This window comes from Pteropus alecto, unplaced genomic scaffold, assembly GCF_000325575.1.
Source record: "Pteropus alecto unplaced genomic scaffold, ASM32557v1 scaffold25, whole genome shotgun sequence".
Lineage (NCBI taxonomy): Eukaryota > Metazoa > Chordata > Mammalia > Chiroptera > Pteropodidae > Pteropus > Pteropus alecto.
Genome location: NW_006441955.1, coordinates 18,480,212 through 18,501,591, shown reverse-complemented (window position 1 = coordinate 18,501,591; position 21,380 = coordinate 18,480,212). Strand labels below are relative to the sequence as shown.

The window sequence follows — 21,380 nt, the reverse complement described above, 5'->3', positions numbered from 1 at the left end:
CATTCAATACATTTCTCTCATTTTCCTGTTTTGTAATCCAGTCCAAACAGGAAATGAGTTTGGTAAGACATGACTTACTCTTGTTGCACCAAGCTAGGAAGCTTCCTTGTTAACCATGGTTTTAAAAATAAAGTCTCAAACCTTTTAATAAAATGCTTTATTCTCTTACATGAGAATATTACTGAGCTACTAAATGAATAGTTTTTTGAAATTCACATTATTTTTTTTTCTTAAACCAATGAGAACTTCCACACTTAGTGAAACTTTCAGAATCTGAACATTCTTAATGATTCCATAGAAGCTAATCTTGATAATTTTGTTGCAAAGTCTCTCAGCTTCTCATATTATTATTAGTCTGACTGAAATACATTGAAAACAAGGAGTTCAAGCATTCTATCCCGTAATCACTTTATTTTCTTAGCAGTTATCTTTATTCAATATTTATTTTTATCTTTTCCTATTTGAGGACAATTGTGGTAGAAACAAAGATGAACTGCAGTTTTACTTTTTCTTTTTATCCATCCACCAATATAACACCTTTGTCATAAGAAGAGGATCCATGCTTTCTTTGTTTATCCTGCTCTGAACATGACTAACCATTTGGTTGTCCTTACCATAATGTATAAACCTTATTACTTTTTAGTATTAGCTTCCTGGAAATATTTTTAACAGAATTCTGGTTGTTGATGATATACACATTGCCCATTTAATTTACTGGAGACATAAAAGCATACATAAAAAATATATATGTCTGCATACGTTCATATCTATGCACAAGAAACAATAATTTACTTTTGGTAAATAAGTAATATGTGATTTGATATGTTGCAGAATTACCTGTTGTCACTCAAATTTAAGACTCTTAGTTTCTGCATCTGTCCAATCTCTTCGGGAAGAAATTCCAGTTTATTGGAGCGTAGAGACATAACTGTTACATTCTTACAGCTTCCAATCTATAGGTAGTATAACAAGAACAAAAAAAGTAAGAATCACTGTGTAGGCTATTTTTTATATTAATTTTTATAATTGATAAAATAATTTGATTAATTTATAGATTTCCTTATCACTTTTAAGATTCTCTCTTAATATGTGTATTTTATTTTTATAATCTCATTTGAAAAATATGTAAATGTATTATATATATTTTTAGATATCAAGGCAATGTATATTATCTCATATTCTTTTGCATATTATGAAGAAGAATGGTCTTTATAATTTTAGTACTGGAATACTTGTTAACTTCATTGTTTTCATAAATCATGTTGTTTTTGCCCATCCAAGTATATACTAACACATCTATATTTATAATAGATCATACATATTCAACAAATGAAGTTTTGTTGATATTTCCTTAGCAAAGTTACTTTTACTTCAAATTACAATGGCATTTGTCATTTTTATTTATAACTTTTGGCTCAAAAGTAATAATATATGGGTTATTATTTCTTCATTATGGAAGTGTTTTGTAGAAAATGTTAAATAGAAAATATACTTCACAATTTTTTCTTGACATTAATAAATTACAATCCCATTTACAGATAGAAATTAAAAGAACCTATTAGTAAATCCTGAAGTTAAAATAATATTATTATCATCAACATAATACTTTAAAAAATTAACTTATATTATAAAATCTTTCACTTCTGAAATGAAAATGTAATTATCCCAAATGTTATTTATTACTATTCTTAAAAGTAAAATGCATAAATTAAATTATTTAAAATTCTATTCTTAGCATTAATTTATTTACAATATTTTATTACTTTTCTTTGCAAGCAATGTTGAAGTTAAATGCATTTCCTGGGTCAAATACAAGAACTTATCACTTGTCATTTAAAAGAGAATGATTAACAAATACACACATAGACAATTCCTATATATATTCAAACTTAACTCATGAATTTACACTCCTATTGCACCTGTTAAGATTTAATCCCAAAACAGAACCATTAAAAGTTAATTAATAGAAAAAAGTTTATTCCTCACTTCTCTGGGTAATTCTGGAAGGAAATTCTCATCGACTGCTAATGTTCGAAGACTATGAAGGTAGCCAATAGTAGAAGGCAGAGACTCCAGTTCATTACAGCTACAGTCAAATTCTTCTAATAAAGATAAACTGGAAAAATAAATACATTAGTCAGACATTTTAAAAGGTCGGATGGCCAAGAAGTTTTGAAAAAGTCACATATCCAAAGTCACCATAAAAGTTATTTATCTAGTGACTGCATAATTTATGTAAATTAATTTATTTTATCAGTTTTGCCAAATGATTCAATACCATTTAATAAGTGGTTCAATTTGGTAAAATAAATAGAAGTTTGTTTTATCTTTCTAAATTCACCTGTCATTTGAGCCACTGAAAATGAGAGAAAGTTTTGTTTTTAATACAACTTAATGTGTCATTTATAGTTGGATGTACATACTGTATATCCTTGGAATGAATGCATATAGGTGGCATGAGTAGGTAGAAGGGCATAGAAGGCAGGTTCAAGAAAGGAGGAATAAGCATTTTGGAGATAAAAATAACTAATCTTTTAAAATCCATTTTACAGATAAGGAAATAGAAGCTTAAAGAAGCTAAGTAACTTGCCCAAGAATACACAAAGTAGGAAAGCTGGGACCTAAATGCAGACAGCATGGCTCCCTGTATTATCTTGCCTCTTAGCCTGTGCCTCTGTAGCAGAGGCTATCAACAGGGCTCATTTCAACCCGCAGATGTGATTTCTTCAGTTTACCTAGTATTTTAAAAAGTGGTAAACTCTACATAGAAGAAATACCTGGCTGTTGAAATTTGCCTGCCACTATCTGAGAGACTGTAGACATGCTGCCAGCAGAATTTAGTGAAGACAAACTTGTTGACATAAATGAAGAAAGTGATTGTGATGAAAATAATGATGTCTCAGAGGAAGTGACGCTGGCAATAAACTTCACATTAAAGGAACTCTCAGAGATGTTTCATGACATTGAAAGCACAAAGGATAAAAATTTGGAAGGTGGTCCAATTTTAAAAAGGAGTATGACAATTCACTGACACAAAAAAATTTCACTCCGAATTATGACAACATGATGAAAAGAAGGCAAGCACTGTTCAAGCTAATCTTGACAGGTTTTTTTACAAAATAAATAAAACATTGCAATTCTTGATGTTCCTAATGTTTACAATGACAGTATACTAAATAAATATTGTTTTTTATTATTTTTCCATTTCCCTATACATTTTTAAACCAACACTAAAAGTACTTAATGTTTTGAAAAAGGTTTTAAAGACTTTTGTCAAAACAATCATAATTTTCCTCATTGATTAAGATTGTTCTGCATAGTTTCAGCTTGCATATTTGTTTTCAAAGTCTCCCACTACTGCACAAAGCAAGAACTTCTTGCATTGAAAAGACATTTTTACTGCACCATTGGTATTCTGAATTAATAATTTATAGCCTGAAAAAATTTTACATCTCTGGGTTACAGAGAAAAGCTACTGAGTGCAAAACACACATTATTCAATAATCTCTGAAATTCGAAAGATTCGAATTCATAATCTAACATTGCAATTTACTTTATTGATCTTGTTAGAAATCACCTAAGGTATTTGAATACAGGATATACATGAATATAGTTGTATCACATTTACTCAGATTAGAACTGGCCTAGACCATGTAAGTGAAAAAACTCAGACAGAGGAAGACAAATACTGTATGATTTCACTTATACGTGGAATCTAAAGAAACAAACAAATCAACCTGAGCAAATAGATACAGAGAACAGATTAGTGGATGTCAGAGGTGGGGGATTGGAAGTCATCAAAAGGTACAAACTTCAAGTTATAAAATCATTAAGTCATGCTGATGTAATGTACAGCACAGTAACTATAGTTCATCATACTGTACTGAATATTTGAAAGCTGCTAAGAGAGTAGATCTTAACAGTTCTCATTACAAGAAAAAAAATTATAACCGTACGGTTATGGATGTTAACTAGATTTACTGTGGTAATCATTTTACAATATGTGCAAATATCGAACTGTTATTGTACACATGAAACTAATATAATGTTATATGTCGATTATATCTCAATAAATAAAAAATACGTTCATTATACTTTGTGCAAGAAAGGATAGACTGAAAGTTACTGTTTTTTTGAAGTTTTATCTATAGTTTATAATTGTTCACATTAAAAATGAAAACAAGTTGCCAAGGAAATTTAAAGTACTTTAAAGTACTTTAAATGCTTCCCAAACTTCAGTGTGCACATGAATCACTAAGAGAACTTGCTAAAATGCAGATTGAGATTTAAGGTGAGGCCCAGATCCTGCATTTATAATAAGTTCCTAAGTGATGTGGATGCTGCTGGTACTAAGACCACACGCTGAGTTACAAGGCTTTAAATAAAGCCCTTGCAAATATTTCAAAAGGAACATTTACACACACACACACACACACACACACACACACACACGGTATATAAATGTTGCAAGAGTTGTGGTCAGTAAGGCTCCGCCTTCACATATCAGTACAGGTGACACTACTGGAGGTAATATTGCTTGAATTTAAACAGTATTAACTTAATTCTCAAAATATTCTCTACATTTTCTCTAATTTGGTCTTCATGAATTAGTCTTGGTTGGGAAAATCTTACTGTATCATTAACTCTCTATTGCCTAGCTAATAGGGAATAGGGACTCTGAATATATTACCTAGATAATCTATAATTTCACTCTAACATTATTTATGACCATTAGAAACCATTAGATATCATTATATCTTCTATTAAAATAAATGCTAATAAAAATAAATGGCTTTGGGCTTTACTTTCTTAGTTCACTTTTAACTCTTAACAGAAGTAATGAAATTCAGTGAAAAATATTCAGACAGGCTTGAGTTCCAATTTTAGTGTGGCCACTTAATAGTTGAGTAAACTTTACTATTAATCCCTGTTTTCTCATTTATAAAATTGGTGATTAATGCTTAATCTACAGAATTTCATGAGAATTAAATGTATGCTAAGTCCCTGGTATAGATATGGCACTCCATTAAAATGACTTGTTAAAAGGTAGAGAGTATCTGGGGGAGCGGGGGAGAGGAAGCAAACTTTGAGCCAACTGTTTCTGAAAATTGTAAAAGTTATCTTGTGATATTCCCTTTTTAAAATGGTTGTTTTGTGTAAATAAAACCTTCTAGCAGACAAAATGTAAAATTACCAGCATTTGTTAGTAAGACATTGGGAGCTAGACAAATTTCAAATGACTGTGAAGAATTGTAATTGCATTAGTAGAGATTTAGTTGAAAGGGATGTAAAACTAGATGTAAAACAAGATGTAAAACTTGTTTGGAAAAAGCAAGCTACTGCCTAAAAGTATCTGAATAGCCAGGGGGTTAAGTGGCCAAACTGCAGCAAGCCACCTCGGATGGGAGTCTGTACTCTAGCAATTACTAGTGGCAATATCCTCATCAGGTTACTTAATTACTATGCAACTCAGTTTCATCACCGGCACAAGGGGGTGATATCAAGACTTAACCATGTATTATAAGGAGTAGATACGTGTACAGTAGTTAATACATGTAAAACTCTAAGTATGGGCACATAGTGAATATTAAGTAACTTTGCCATCATCCTTATTTTCAGAGATTGTTAAATCAACTTCATTTAACTTAGGCTAGGAATCAAGTTTTTTATTACATCCTTAATTTTCTCATTAACATTAGGTAAGTTGCTTGGGCTGCTTCTTAACAAAGGAAATAAATTAGCAAAATTTAGACTAATTCTTTTCTATAGTGTTTACTAAATAAAACAACCCAGTTTTTGTACCTAACCTATAGTCTAAGCAGAATTCAGTCAAATTGTGGTGGAAATAGTATCTCTTGGGACTAGTCAATCATTTAGAGATTTTACCTGTGAAATCTCTATATTGACTGATTTTGAGCAGAGTTATCATCATCGTAAAGACAACATACTTTTCATTTGATCCAATTTTTTTCTTATTTCCAAAGTAATTATTAAACTTTGCCTTTCTTTGGACTCTTTGGGAAGTTAACTTTATTGAAAAAGAAATTCGTGATCCTTTTTATTATAGGATAAATCTATCACTCAAATGCAAAATACTGTTTAAAAGTAATTACTTAGTGGACATATCTGTAAGCTATGAGAAAATAGTTTCACTCATTGCAAAAGACCTTTATAAAAAGATTCTACATGCTTCAAGTTACATTATGAGATGATTTCTTAACCAACATTTTGTTATGGCAGCCTGAGCGGACTAAGATAATATATTATTATCAAATTTGCAAATAAGTATAAAACATTTTTCTTTTTAAGAACTGAATGTTTTGTTCGTGTTATAGTACTACTACTCACACAGATGAACATATGCAACAATCAATAAGTGTCTTTTTGCTTATTACTATCAATGATTGTTTTAATTTATTGAAGGCTATCTAACACTAAGTCTCATAACCTCTCAGATGTAGCATTATTTCTATTTTACAAATGTGAAGTGACATGTCTAAAGTCAATTAGTTAGTGAATGGAAAAGCCAGGATTGACACCAGTCTAGTTCCAAGGCTTGCAAACGTTCACGTGCCATACTGCCTAGGGACAATGAACGAGATTCAACATATTCTAGACATAAAACCAATCCTTTAGGAACCTATATTCTAGTTGAAATGACATGGCAAAATAAAAGTTAAATGATGATACAAAGGTAAATAAGAGACCGATACAAGAAATGGAAAAACATCTCAAGTTAGAGTGTTTTCTGCCTTGTGTACAGAGTTCCCAAAATTTATTTGTCCATGAAACCTACTTTTATGTCATATCTATTAAAATCTCAAGTAACAACTATTTCATGGAATATAATTTAGGAAATACTGGTCTAGTTTGTAGGTGTACTTGAGCCTTTAATTTAGAGGAGGAAGCTATAGTGGTCTAAGCAAACAGAAGGGAGAAGGATTAAAATCATAAAAACAACTAAATGTATTTCTTGAATTCAAATCCCAGAAATTCAAATTAACTAATTCAATAATTTTTACTTAAAAAAAAAGTTCACTTGATGCGTGAGCACTTTCTATTTATTAACCTGTTTAATCCTCACAACATTCTCCTGAGATAGGCATTATTATTATGGTTTACATTTTATGGACATTGTTATCTAGAAGCACATCAAAAAGCCAGGTCCTAAGCCCAGAAAGTCTGGCTCCAGAGTCAAAGCAACCAACCACTGTGGTTAACTTTTTTATGGCAGCTTCATTTTAAACCAGCATCTCAGGTAATTCGGATGCTGGCACAATGGAATAGGATTTGAAAAGATACTTAGCTGATAACTATAAAAGTAAACTGAATCGAGATGGTTCTCAAACTTTAGTGTGTATCTGAATCTTCTGAAGGGATTGTTAACATTCAGATTGCTAACCCAATATGCAGAGTTTCTGATGCAATAGATCTGGGGTTGTCTCAGAATTTGCACTTCTAACAAGTTCCCTGTTGAAGCTGATGCTGCTGATCGGGGGGACCACGTGTTGAGAACTACCCATTGACACTAGACTATGGAAAAACTTGAATATTAGTGCAGACTAATTTGGGTTTTATCTAATGAACTGTTTGTGTGTGTGTTTTATTTTTATTTTTTTGATTAGAATAACAGTACATAAAACAAAATTTAAAAAGTACTGAGTATAAAAAATTAAAGCAGTCTCCCTATTTATTCTAGGCACAAATTGTTTCAACAACAAAAATAATTTTACAAGTCGTTTGGCACAAAAGTCACTAACTCTATTTCAACTGTAAAAAATGTTGAAAAATAAATTCTTCCAGCAATTTTTTAATAGTCAAATTATTAAAAATTACCAAAGGCAAGTCTAACATACTGAAATAGTCAATGTGTAGAATGAGAATCTTTTTGGTCACTGCAGCTGGTCTTAATATTTCTAGTATTTTGGTGCTCAGAGTTCTAGGAAGAGCATTTCATAATACAATACAGACTACTGTATACCACTATTTACAAAATACTTTTTACATATAATCTGGGGTGTCATTTAACAGATGATGATCAAATTTCAACTCTCGCCTTGAACTAAACCTTAGATTGATCAATTCTGTCTTACTTAAGAAAAAAAAAGCCATTACATATATAACAACAACAATAATAATCATTGTTGTTATAATTATTTTTACTTCATACAGATTACTTATTAAGGCATACCATAAAACTTTAGAAATTTAGTCTATTTTTTGCCATATGTGCAAATACAAAATATTTGTATGCATGTGGTGTCTTTAAGTGAGAACATAAGTTAGACAATGGTTGTTCTAATTTTACTGTCCAAACTATGGTGTGATATAAAACAGAAACCTTCAAACTTATTGGTCTTAAAACCCCATTATGTTCTTAAAAACCACTGATAACCCTAAAGAACTTTTGTTTACATGGTTTATATCTATTGGTATCTTCCATATAATAAATCAGAACAGTAATTCAAAAAATATTATTTGTTTTTAAATAATAGTAAAAATCTAATGACATGTTAATGTAAGTAACATTTTTATACAAAGTGAGTATATTTTCTAAAACAAAAACATTTAGTGACAAGAGTGACATCATTTTTATTTTTTCAAATATCTTCAATGTTTGGCTTAATAGAAGGTAACTGGATTTTTATATCTGACTATGTATTCAATCTGTCGGAGTATATTGCTTTGATTGAATTATATATAAAAAAAAATCTAGCCTCACACAGATATGAAGTTGAAAAAGGGAGAATTTAAAAGCCTTTTTAGAAAATTGTGATTATTTTTTTGCTAATACACCCAAACTCAGAAAGTGGCAATTTCTTAGGAGATAATTACAATGTGCAATCTGAAACTATATCAATGAAATATTCTTACTCTTTATACCAATACATTAAAATCAACTGGTCTATTTAGCACTTAAATGGGTCTTTTCTTCATGTCTGATTTTGTAATTCATGCATTGGTCATTTGGAAAATTTTGCTTCATTGAGTTATATAGATTTTCCAAATGTTGACACATTTTGTAATATAGTATCAACAAATCACATTCATTTATATCACACTAATCTTATCAGAAAAGCCTTTAACTATTGGGAAGCTGTCAAACTCACAGTGGCAGATACAAATTTTCCAAAATTCTAAATTTGCTTAATAGCTTAAATTTTATTGTTGCCAGGAAATACTATCAGTTGTTTTCCTTGAACTGTCAATCTCGCTTTGTTCATTTTTGACAATATATCTGCCAAATATCCAAGTCTAAATAACCACAGTTTGTCTGTCGCGCTTCTTCTTTTTTAAGTAGACTTTATTTTTTAGAGCTGTTTCAGGTTCACAGAAAAATCGAGCAGATGGTACAGAGGTTTCTCATATACTTTCTACTGCTTTATAAAAAGTTTTGCTTTTTTAATTAACCCATGCTTTTAACATTTCCCTTTTGTTTTCCCAGAAACAGTAATCAAACAATGATAATGGCACTAAAAAATAACTTTAAAAATTTAGGTTTTATTGTAAGATTGTTAACCTTTATCTCTCTAAACTCATAATCAACATTTAAATTGATTAGGCCCCTTTATCTTTAATAAATCTTTTTAATACTTTTAAGGGTAAAGAATGATCAGTTTCTAAAAATTAAAGTGAAAAGACAACTATATGTAAATAATCTAACACAATTCATTTCATACTGAAAAAGTAACTTTGTCTATTTTTAGATTATCAAACCTCTTTAATTGTCTTCACAGAGGTAATTAGTTTATATAGGTTTGCATAAAAAAAAGTGAAAATAAGTGGCAAAATACCAGTTATAACCTTAGTAGGGATAAATAAAGTTGAATGCAGTATTGATCTGAAGAAGAAAGATTAATGCCTAAAAATAAAATTAGGTAGGAAGAGTTTTTTAAAAAACCATCAGACTGTTAAAGACAATCACTTTTATGTATCCTTAAAGAAAGTAAATTCATCTCTACTTTATATTGGAGAAAATGGAAGTAATCATAGAACAAAACATACATCATATTGAGGACGTTAAAATATTAAAAGTGATTTAGCCTTTTAGTACTTTCCAAAGTCTGAACATTGGAATTTGAATATAGCCAAATTGTTCCATTCTTGGAAAGTGAGGTTTTCCGTATCAATGGTTACTTGCCAACTTGGAGTGAGGGAGGGGGCGAGGAAAGGGCATGAGAAAACCTTTGGGACTGAACGACATTGTCACCATCTTGATTGTGGTGATGGTTTCATGGCTTTATATCTTTATCAAAACAATGAATTGTAAACTTTAAGTATATGCAGTTCATTGTATGTCAATTATACTCAATAAGTCTTTTTTTTTTTTTTAAAGTCAGGCCCTCCCATTTAGTATACCTAAATTTGTTAAATTATGGATTTATATAATTCTTTACACTGAGATGTAGAGCAAAATTCCTATAAAATGGCCTTATATAATTTTAGAAGGAAGACAGCTTAGTGAGAAGATTTCTTACTTCACATACATTGTAAACAAAAGCATTTCAGTGAAATACTGATAATATATATTTCTTAAAGAATTGAGAATCAACTGTTAAAGGCAATATAAAGTTAGAAATAGATTGATCTCAAATAAGTAGAATATAATTTATGCTTAAAAGGCGATCATGGCTTTTCATCTTGAAGCTTTTAAAAATGTAAGCTAAAACAGATACCTATTCTCTTTAGCTTTTAAAAATACATTAAACTTCCATAAATACAAATATTACTAATAGTGTAATGGTAACATATACATACTGAAGGGACTTATAAAAATTAATCTGATTTTATAAGACATAATCAAGTGAATTTAGAGCTTCTACTCAGTCAAAACATTGAATTAATAATGTCTGGAAAATTACGGGTAATAGTATAATTGAAAGTCTGGATAATCACTTTGCTTGATAGTCATAGTTAAGTATTTCTCATGATATTATATAGTTGGGTGTCAATGCAATGTTCAGATGTAAAACTAAATTAAGATATATACAAATGTATGACTAAATAAAATACGGTTTAAAATAAGGTTACATATAAACAAGATTATTGGTATCTCTAGTAGAAAATGTTTTGAAGTAAAAAGCCATATCTTTTTGTTTTTGGCTTTAGAGAGTCTGGTATGAAACTTTGGCACTTACTTTCCAATTGTATTGGGTAGTATTGTAAGTTGATTGTCATCTACTTTCAGAGTAGTTAGTTTTTTCAACAGTCCTATAATAAAGAAGAAGGTTTATTAATACATAAGAACAGATTTCTGATGAAAAATACAATATAAAAGAAATAAAGGAATCACTTGTAATGAATGTTTGTCATGCTAATTGCATGCTATGGGCTTATATAAACCTACAAATTGATATTTGTGTATAGTCTAGTTTTGACCTGGTTGCAAAATATTTACTTATGTCAATGGGAGTTCAAGTACATCAATGCAGACAAGTATACAAAACATAGGGCTCCATAGAAACCTCAGTGACAGTAATCTACCACATTTCTCTTTTCTATTATGAACCAGATGAAATTTTTCAAGCCAGCTTTGATTTAATATTTAATTAACTCCTAAGCACTAGTAACCAATATTTCTGTTATGATACAAATTGAAAACAAATTTGAATTAAGCCTAATAACTTACAAATAGATACTAAGGTATTGGAACGCAGTGATAATACTCACAGACTTGGAAAATTACAACATATGACCTCATAAATCCTTGACTTGGATCAACAGTAAGCACAAAAACTTAAAAATTTTAATACACCAAGTAGAACTGGCCAATAATTAAAGTTCCAACTATTTATTTTCACTGTCTGATTTATGCCCTCCATACCCCTAACTTATTGCTCTACTCCCAGGGTTTTAATGAACATTACCACAGAGTAATTGAAGAACAGCTTCCTTTACCTGGCCACAGCATAACCTATGATATCAATATGGTTTAAATAGCCAAAATCCAAAGGTAAAGCACTAATAGTTGGCTAATTTTGTTTTACATTGGATATATGCATATACATTATAAAGTATTTGTTTTGCAGAAAACTTGTTTTGATGAATGTAGTAGGTTCCATGGTCGAATGTGTTTAGGAAATGTCAAACTAAAAAAAAATTAAACATTTTTAAATAAAGTTTTTCTAGGAGCTTTTAATGTTCTAATGTAGCAATGTAACTCTCCAAAATTATCATGGAATTCATATGTGTACCCACAGAGTATCTTGTACAGATAGTGTTTCATGAACATGCTTTGAGAAACACTGTTATAGATCATGCCCACCCACCTGAACTATTTCAAGGATTCCTTAAAGGCAAAAAATAAGTCACAAAAAAACCTGAAACAGAGCTGTCATTGCCCTTTAAATTTCAATATGCTCAGTCCCATATTCTCCAGAAGCACTCACAATCTCTACTGTAGTAGAGAGAAATGTTATCACTGTCAGACTGCTGTGAGTAAATACCTACAATATTTGGAACTTAATATATGAGCTTGTGCCCCCAAGACACACTGCTGAAAACAGCAGGACCTGAAAAAGAGGACAATCCCCACTGGGGTAATTTATCTCTGAAGTTTGAACACTCACTGCCATATTTATCTGTGTGAAAGGGTGACTGAGTCATTTTAGCTTCTCTAGTGTGTATGTTAAATTATCAGCCTTGGAAATATAAAAGAACTCCTGAGCTTGTTTATAAATTGCAAAAAGAAAACAAGAGACTGTGAATTGTAAGCTCACTTTTGTAGGACTTGGTAACTCTGATCGAACTACTGCCCCTGCCCACCAGTGATGCTAGGGGATAGTTGACAGTCTCGACATCACTTGACTGGGTCACAAGAAGTTTTGGGCTGGGTTATAAACAGCTGAACAAATACCACGAAGCCAGCCAGATCCCAAATTAAGAGAATTACAGTCCCCAGATCTGAAGTAGTAATGGGAAAATCTTCAGGCAGGTTAGGGACTAAAGTCAAAAGGTTGATGTAACAGATTTTTCTGAAGAATGGGGCAACGTCTCTGACAATTGACAGAAGTTACTACAGCTTTAAAAGTTGAAGCAAGTTAGGCCTCCATGCTTAGTTCCAAGTCTGTGAATTAAAAGAAATCTCACTCATTTGTGATGTGGCTACTTTGTCACTTACATATTTCATCCAAGGGGCACTCTTTGGACAGATTCTGGAGCTTCTGTAGAAATCTGATTGCCCTTGGAGTGGAATTAGGCCACTGGCCTCACCATCATTGCTCCTCATTATTTTACTCTGGCAGATAATTCTTTTATTGCATTTCTATATTATATCTGCTTGGACTCTCTTCATCTATCCTACGATATCAAAAGCATTTCATTCTATTCCTTCTCTTTCCTTGCATCCTTCCCCAATTCCCCACCTCGTCATCCTACACTCCCAACTAGGAAGTACTGGAGAGAAAGAAAAAGGAGGCATTTTACTATGATCTTAGCTACTTCTATATAAATACATAATTAGAGGCAAATCTATTAAACATTAATGTAATTTGTTATTAAATACACCTAATATTCATATGGAATTTACACATTTGTAATAGAATTTTGAAAGCCAAGAAGATGGGCAACCATTAAATCTAAGATTATAAAGATTATTATATTATTATAATAGCTAGCATTGATTGAATACTTACTATGTGTCAGGTACTATTCTAAGCAATTTTACATATATTAATTCATTCATTCCCCAAAATGGATTTCTCTAAGGTCACACAGCTAGTAAGGTAGAAAAGCCAGAATCTAAACTCAGGTAACTTGCCTGCATAGCCTGTGTCCTTAACCACTAAATAAATAAGATAAATTATTTGGAGAAGTAAAAAACATTATTCTCTCCTTTATTGAGTTTCTCTGCTATCCAAAGAAGCTGATTATTAAAACTCTCTATAGAAGAGGAAACGATCCTCCCCCTTTTTCCCCTGGAATAGGAACAAACTAAAGAACTCCACATGCACGGCTTGTTGTTAGGTATATCACTCCATCCCAATACCTGACAGCTGCAGACAAACTAAAACAGGTGTAAAGGAAGTAAAGATTTTATTATAATTGCTATTTCTCTTTATTAATACTATGACATTTTTAATGTTTTATTCTTTTTAAATGTTGGTAGTCCAAAAGATAATCTATGCTCAAATAAAGAATTCAAGACAATATTTCACATCTAATCAGAACAATTAATTATTTAGGGCGTTAGAACAGAGTTCCTAGTGCCCCATTCTCAATATTATTCTTGACCAAGAAGAGAAGTTTCAGAGGAAAGTCAGCTATTCTACATAAAATCAGGATTCTGGCAACTCTGCAAATGTATAAATACAATTTTCCCTGAAAAGTCAATAGGGTTCAGAGATAGCTTGAAAAGTAAGCTACTATAACAGAGTTTTTTTATTATTATTATTTGAAAACCATTCCGATTCTAAATAGAGGTGTTAAATATATAATAATACTTACCTGTTATAGTCTGTTTTATGCCAGCCAACTTTCTAATCTGATTTTCTATCACCTATACACACCGCTTTCTCAGACCAGCAGGCTAATTTCATAATTTCTTAAAGAAAGGTATTTTTAACAAACAATTATATATTTTATTATGTGACATTATTATTTCCAGGATTTTAAATTGTTTTTTTTTAAATTACCATCTGTTATTAGTCAAAGCTCCTAGTTTTGTTTTATAAATTCTTATTATTTTTACAAATGTTATTCTGCCTTTTATCTAATTGAGGACTTACATATACTTAAAATCTTTTTTTATATTGCTTGATAACATCAATTTCCATTGGGATAAATTTTTCTACTTGTTTGAATTTTTGCCTGTCATAACAACATTAGCTATTAAAAAAACTTGTTTGCATGCTCACTTGTGAAGGTGAATATTTTCTCATTACCTGTGCTCATCCTTGCCTGTCTGGCAGTTTTATGGTTACCTCCACTTGACTCTCACATTTCTGGAGTTCAGAACCAGGTCTTTTATCAGTAACATGGTGTTCTCATCACATGTGCATATTACAAGTACAGTTCAAACCAGCTTGTGACTTGCTACAATTCTTAGCAGTGAATCTGTATATGATCTCACCTCCTGCCCTAACTCCATATCAGTTGTAGGTTTTTTCAGTCTCTTTTCATTACAGAAAAGGAGTCCCTTTCTCAATCCCCTATAAATTTGAGTTCCTTTGTTATGCTTCAGGTCCTGTTTGTTTGTTTGAATGCAGAAAGGAAATCTAAGGCTGTCACTGCTGTTTGTCTGGAGTCCAGCAGGCTGGAGGTCACTGCTGTGTTTTCTTTCATTCTATCTCGGGTTCAGGTAGATGTTCATTCTTCCTAAGCACAGCTAAATTATTTACTAAATACTTAAGGAGCACTTATCATATACCAGGTATAGTTCTTGGCACCAAGGAGGTAGTAATGAACTACATGTCACTTTTCTATTCTCATTATGTCTTTATAGCGGTATGAAATAGTGGCTGAGTAGGAGTGTAAGGTGGGTACCTTAACCAGATGGTCATCTTGACCAGAGGATGCTCTTTTTAATCATTATATTTCTTTGCCTTCCATTGAATAAAATAAAATAATATTTCCCAAACTTACCTGATCATAAGTTACCTAGAATGTTTAATAAAAATATAGATGAGAGGGCCTAATACAAACTTGATAAATTGCAATTTTCAAAGAAAGAGCCTGAAATGTGGAAATGTTTACTAAAGCTGGTGGCAGATTAGTCTTATGATAAACACTATTATAAAATATGTGATTATATAAATCAAAAAGTCATCAAATCTAGAAAGAAAAGCTAAGCTGTTTTGTTAAAACTAGTATTCTCTACTAGCCTGAAAATGAAAGCAATAGAATATTGAAGAAAAATTTTGGCAACTGCCTTGTCATCAAGCTTCACATCAATCAGGCTATCTAGGTTGTGACTTAATTTTCAGAAGCATTCAATAAGTTCCAGAACATATAACACATCTAATTCAAAGTGTTAAAAACTATGTTATTTGGTAATTACTCTACTTGCTGAGTACTCTCATAAATAATAATAGCAAGATATCTATACAAAAAGATTTACTCATTATTTAAATTAGATTTTGTCATAACTTTACTCATATAAAAATTTAAACAAGATTCATTGAATGTTTAATATAAATTACAAATTATCTGCCCCCATGAATTTTAACAGCATTTAAAAGACAATGTGCCTTTTTAAAATAAGAGAACTATGAAGATATTTTACATCTATTATATATCTTTATGGTTTTCCTAGATTATTATAGTATTATAACTATTAAAAATAGGATATATCAATACTATGTAGATAGAAACTACTGTGTTCTACAGTAATAAAAAGAGATATGCATGATTATCAGATTAACTCTAAGGTGTATACTCCTTATAACATTTTACAACTTTGAAGACCTGAAAAAAATTTAAATGTATTAGTTTACTTAGATCATTTTAATAGGAGAAACTTCCTGAATTTGACTACTAGAGTTACCATTTCAAGATATTGGTAAAATATTATTTTATCATCTTAAAAAATGAACTTGCTAATTTATTGATACCAGGCTACCAGTATATTCACTACCTCTATAGACAAACGATACTGCCAAGTAAGAAAGTGGTATATTTGATATAAACATTCATTACGAAATATATTCTCACCTATAGAGTCAGGCAACTGTTGCAACATATTGGATGACAGTAAGAGGTCCTCAAGGGCTTCACATCCAGAAATGTCCAAGTCAACTGTTTCTATTCTGTTTTTTGACATATCCAGATATACCAACATCTTTAGCTTCCCTATAGACTTGATAACATTGCATAAACTCAGGGTTAGTGGAGAAACTTTTGAAATACATTTTAAAGTTGTAAAAACCGCAACGCTATAAAAATAATTTTAAAAGCAACTACAATATTAATAAGCATTGGCAAGAATGTAGAGAAACTGTAACTCTCATACATTGCTAGTAGAAATTTAAACTTGTGCAGCCACTTTAGAAAATTGTTTGTCAGTTCCTCAAAATGTTAAACTAGAATTTCCACATGACTCAGCAATCTCTAGGTATATACTCAGGAATGAAACATATGTCTATACAAAACATATGTTCAAAGCAGTATTATTCACAATAGCCAAAAAAGTACAACCCAAATAAATATCCATCGATTGATGAATGGATAAATAAAATGTGGTATATTCATATGCTGGAATATCATTTATCAATAAAAAGGAATAAAGTACTGATACATGCTACAAAATGTATTAACCTTGAAAACATATGCAGTGAAAGATGCCAGTCATAAGAAACTATCTATTTTATGATTCCATTGATATGACATGTCCAGAATAGGCAAATCTATAGAAATAGAGAATAGATTAGGGTCTTGAGAGGCTGAGAGGAAAAGGCCATGGAAGTTATTGCTAATGGCTTCAGGGTTTCTCGTAGAAGAAATGTTCTAAAATTAGATTGTGGTAATGACTTTACAACTATGTGAATAGTCTAAAAACCATTGAATTGTATACTTTAAATGAATATACTTTACATGGGTAAATTTTATGGTATGTTAATTATATCTCAATACAGCAGTTAAACGAAAACACAGCAATAATCTCAAAGTTGCCACTGAATCAAATAAACAAATAAATAAATGGTCACCCAAACAACATATGTTGACATGTTAATTCTTACAATTTCAAATGCATAAGAAAGGCTTTAAATTGTGATTTGAACTCTACTAAGCAGATTCAATAATTTGTTCATTCAACAGTTCTTTTTGAGGATTTACTATGTATCAGGGCTTGTGTTATATATGGGAGAACAATCATGAATAAGTCAGCTAAGTATGGGGAGAGGCTTGTCACAATACAAAGTTTTTCTCCTTAAGGAGCTCATAGTAGTGAAGGAAATTGTCAAATAATTATAATGCCCTATAATATGTGCAAAAAAAAAGCATGTAGAAAATGCCATAGGAGCACAGGGCTGTAAATTGCCTGGAAGACACTGTTTGTCAAGAAAAGGAGAAACTGTACCTGGAAGAGAAACAGCACATACATTAACAGAGAAGTATGAAAAAGCGTGGCATATTGGAGGAAGAGTGGGAAATTCAAAGCAACAAAATATATGTAATAATGGAGTCAGGATTATAAGAAGCCAGCTGTTAAAAGGCCTTACATGTTAGGTGGGGAGATGTTAACTCTACCTAATAAGCAAGGAAAGCTGTTCAAGGCTTTTAAGATGGAGAATGACATGATCAGATTTGTGCTTTGAAATAATAACTTCAGGGAAGTATGAATAGAAGATTCATGATGGGGGTCAGAGAGACCCTGTAAAAAGATCTGGAAGCAGTTTAGCCAAAAAGATGAGAGGGACCTGAATTAATATAGTGGAAGTGAGAATAAAGAGGGGATAGGTTCAAGAAAAATTTAGAAGTGGAATGACTGAATTGGTAACTGATTGCTGAGGACAGGAGAAGAATCAAGTCACACCTTGGACAAGGAGTGAACAATTGCTTGGCTGAGACATGGACTACAGGACCTAGAACAAGATGAAAGTCTTAATTTTTCTTTTCTTTAAGGGCTTGTTTTACAAATAAATGTCCCCCACATATCAGTGCTCAGTGGTTTATCTGTTTGCCTGTGTCTACCTGTGTACACTTTACTATATTATTTCTACTTATTTGACAAAGTATAACTAAACCAATAATAAATAAATTTATTACACAAGCACAGTACTTTGCACTGTGCTGAGTACTTTATATATATTATTTGATGTAATATTTTATATTCTTGCTACTCAAAATATGTTTTGCAGCTCTGACACCACTTGGGAATTTGTCAGAAATTTCAAAACTCAGATCCACTCCAGACCTACTAAATCATAATCTGCACTTTAACACATTAAAGCTTAGAGATTAAGTAATGTCATACATTGGGTTCCCTGGGAAGCAGAGACAAAGTGATGTTAATGAGTGTTCTTAGGATCACTACTAGTGGAAAGAAAGAGGTAAGTAAGATAGTAAGATTGGGCTGATGGAGAAGTTGGGCTGTGATCAAGTCTTGAGGAAATCCTCAGCTGATTCTTCAAGGAACGGTAAAGTTGACATTGCCCTGCAGTCGTCCTGAGTGGAGGTGAAGGGGCCAGGCCTTCACACCCCTGCACCGATTGCTCTTTGGATCAGGTCTTTCAGAATAGGGGTGTGACCCTGGGCGAGGAGGTTCTCTTCAACTGAGGCAATTCCTGACCAGGGTGCAGAGCTGTAAGCAGCATTCCCAAAAGTTGGAGAAATAGAGTAAATTCTTCATTCCCGGAGAATGATGCATGACAGTATCTACTACAAATAACATTCCAAGGTGACCCCATTAATTTGGGGTGGAGCTAAAAATCAAACTCACTTTTATTGGATTATACATTACAAAGCTTATTGATGATATTGGCAGTTCCTGCCCTCTAACTCCCTAAGTAACTCAGCACCTATCTTTAGCCCGGCTCCCTCAGTTCCCCACATGGACAGAGAGTGTGAACATGATCTTGGAGTAGCTGATTAGTTGCTAGGCTAGGAACTGAGTACTTTGGGTGAGTCAGGACAGATTGCTGAGTTTCTTTGCATGCCTAGAAATATGTCACTTGGAAAAGTACTGTCACTTTACCTATAACTTTCTACCTCAAGGAACTATTATGTTACCTTAGTTCTTTTTCTTTTCTGGTGAACAAGAAAAAAAAATGATATATGTGTTTGTGTGTGTGTGTGTGTGTGTGTGTGTGTGTGTGCGCGCGCGCGCGTGTGTGTTTCCTTTTTTTGTTCCTTTATCATGAGGAAATTTCTTCCTTCTTTGAAGATTTCTTCATTGCTCTCTCCAGTACATCTCAATATTCTGGTGTGAAGTTTCTAAATATCTTTTTTTTTGGAAGGAAAGTGACTCTTTGGTGTTCATTTTTTAATCTTTCTAAACTCTCACTTAAAAAACCTTAAAAAGGCAATAGTAGCCCAGAATAATAAAGGCCTTTGAGTCTCAATCTTTCGGAGTCCTTGAGGATATTGAATATTGTTTCATCATCCCTCTGGACATAGAGGAGTCTATAAATGAACAGTGGAGAGCAAATGAAGAGTAGAAGTCATCACAAGAAAAATAAAACATTGGAATTTTTTAAGAATAAATATAGATTCAATATATTGTTTAGTCAGATTTTGGTTGTTGATCTTAGAGTGATGGTCATAAGACAGAACTATGTACAAGACTAAGTTTTGATCATTATCTATTTGCTTGTCTGACTTATGAAAAATAGAGTGAAAAAATGATAGGCAGGCTTCCAAAAGTATTTAAAAAGTATATTAACTTAATATATTGTGATACATGAACTAGTAATAAAATGAACTTGCTTTATTCCCTGTGTCTTATGACACTAAATATTTAAGAGTAATCATTCTGTGAAACTTAGATACATGATGGGCTGAAGATTAGCCTTTCAAAGTCATGTTTTTCTAGGTGATTGCATAACAACTATTTGCCAGCACTGACATTCAGAAAGCTACGTAAAGTAAGAAATCTGCTTAAATTTGGTATTATATGACAAAAATCTACCACTGAAACAGACAAATTAAGCAGCATTATCTGTTTTACAGATTTCATGCTATCTTTTCATTTAAATAATATTATTAAGGAATTTGAGGTCTGAGTTGATTTGCAAGACTGAATTTTAGGAATGTAATGACTGTAAAAAGTGAGATGAACCTAATTCTCATTTGTACTTTGTACTTACTCTATAGCGACAGCATTTTGGAGCATTTTAGAGAACAACAGGAGATGGTTTGAATTATAGTTCCACCATTTACTGGCTATGTGACCTTGAATCAGTTACTTAGTTACTTATCCTTTCTATTTTGGTTCCTTCATCTAAAACATGGGGATGGTAAAAACTCAATTTCATAGTTGTTATGAGGATTCAATGAGTCAATATTTGTAAAACACCTAGATAGTGCCTAGCCCGTGGTAAGTGCTATATGTGTTTTGGAATAAATAAATAAATTGAAGAAGCAGCTATAAACTTTTCCAACTAGACATACATTCTGATTCCTAAATCTTGCACAGGGAATTGATGAAGGTCTTACCTGTGTTGCCCCAGGATTTGTACATACCTTGAATATGGCACAAATCAGGCTCTATTATGTGTGGTGAAATCCAGATCTTTTTCTCTTGTTATGTGTGAGCTCCTCAAACAAATATATTCAAGGTCATTGAATATATTATCTTTGTAACCCTGACATTAGCATGGTTTCTAGTTCATACAGGTGTATTTGTAAATGGTTTTTGAATAAATCAACAAATAGAAGATATGCATTCTTTTCTGTTTTGTGTCTGTGATGATAATAGAAATGTATTCTTTTGAAAAGAAGAG

The 21,380-nt window shown here is 31.8% G+C and overlaps 1 protein-coding gene across 2 annotated transcripts in view; it reads right to left on the bottom strand.

Annotated features, from left to right (window-relative positions):
• LRRC7 (leucine rich repeat containing 7) overlaps window positions 1-21,380 on the bottom strand; it is a 275,996-nt gene that overhangs the window by 93,262 nt on the left and 161,354 nt on the right. For both annotated transcript variants that reach the window (XM_006919313.1, XM_025052071.1), the window contains exons 8-11: window positions 16,651-16,795; window positions 11,139-11,211; window positions 1,987-2,116; window positions 838-953 (exon numbers count right to left, since the gene is read on the bottom strand). In XM_006919313.1, the coding sequence (XP_006919375.1) occupies window positions 838-953; window positions 1,987-2,116; window positions 11,139-11,211; window positions 16,651-16,795 (464 nt within the window). The remainder of the gene's footprint in view (window positions 1-837; window positions 954-1,986; window positions 2,117-11,138; window positions 11,212-16,650; window positions 16,796-21,380) is intronic.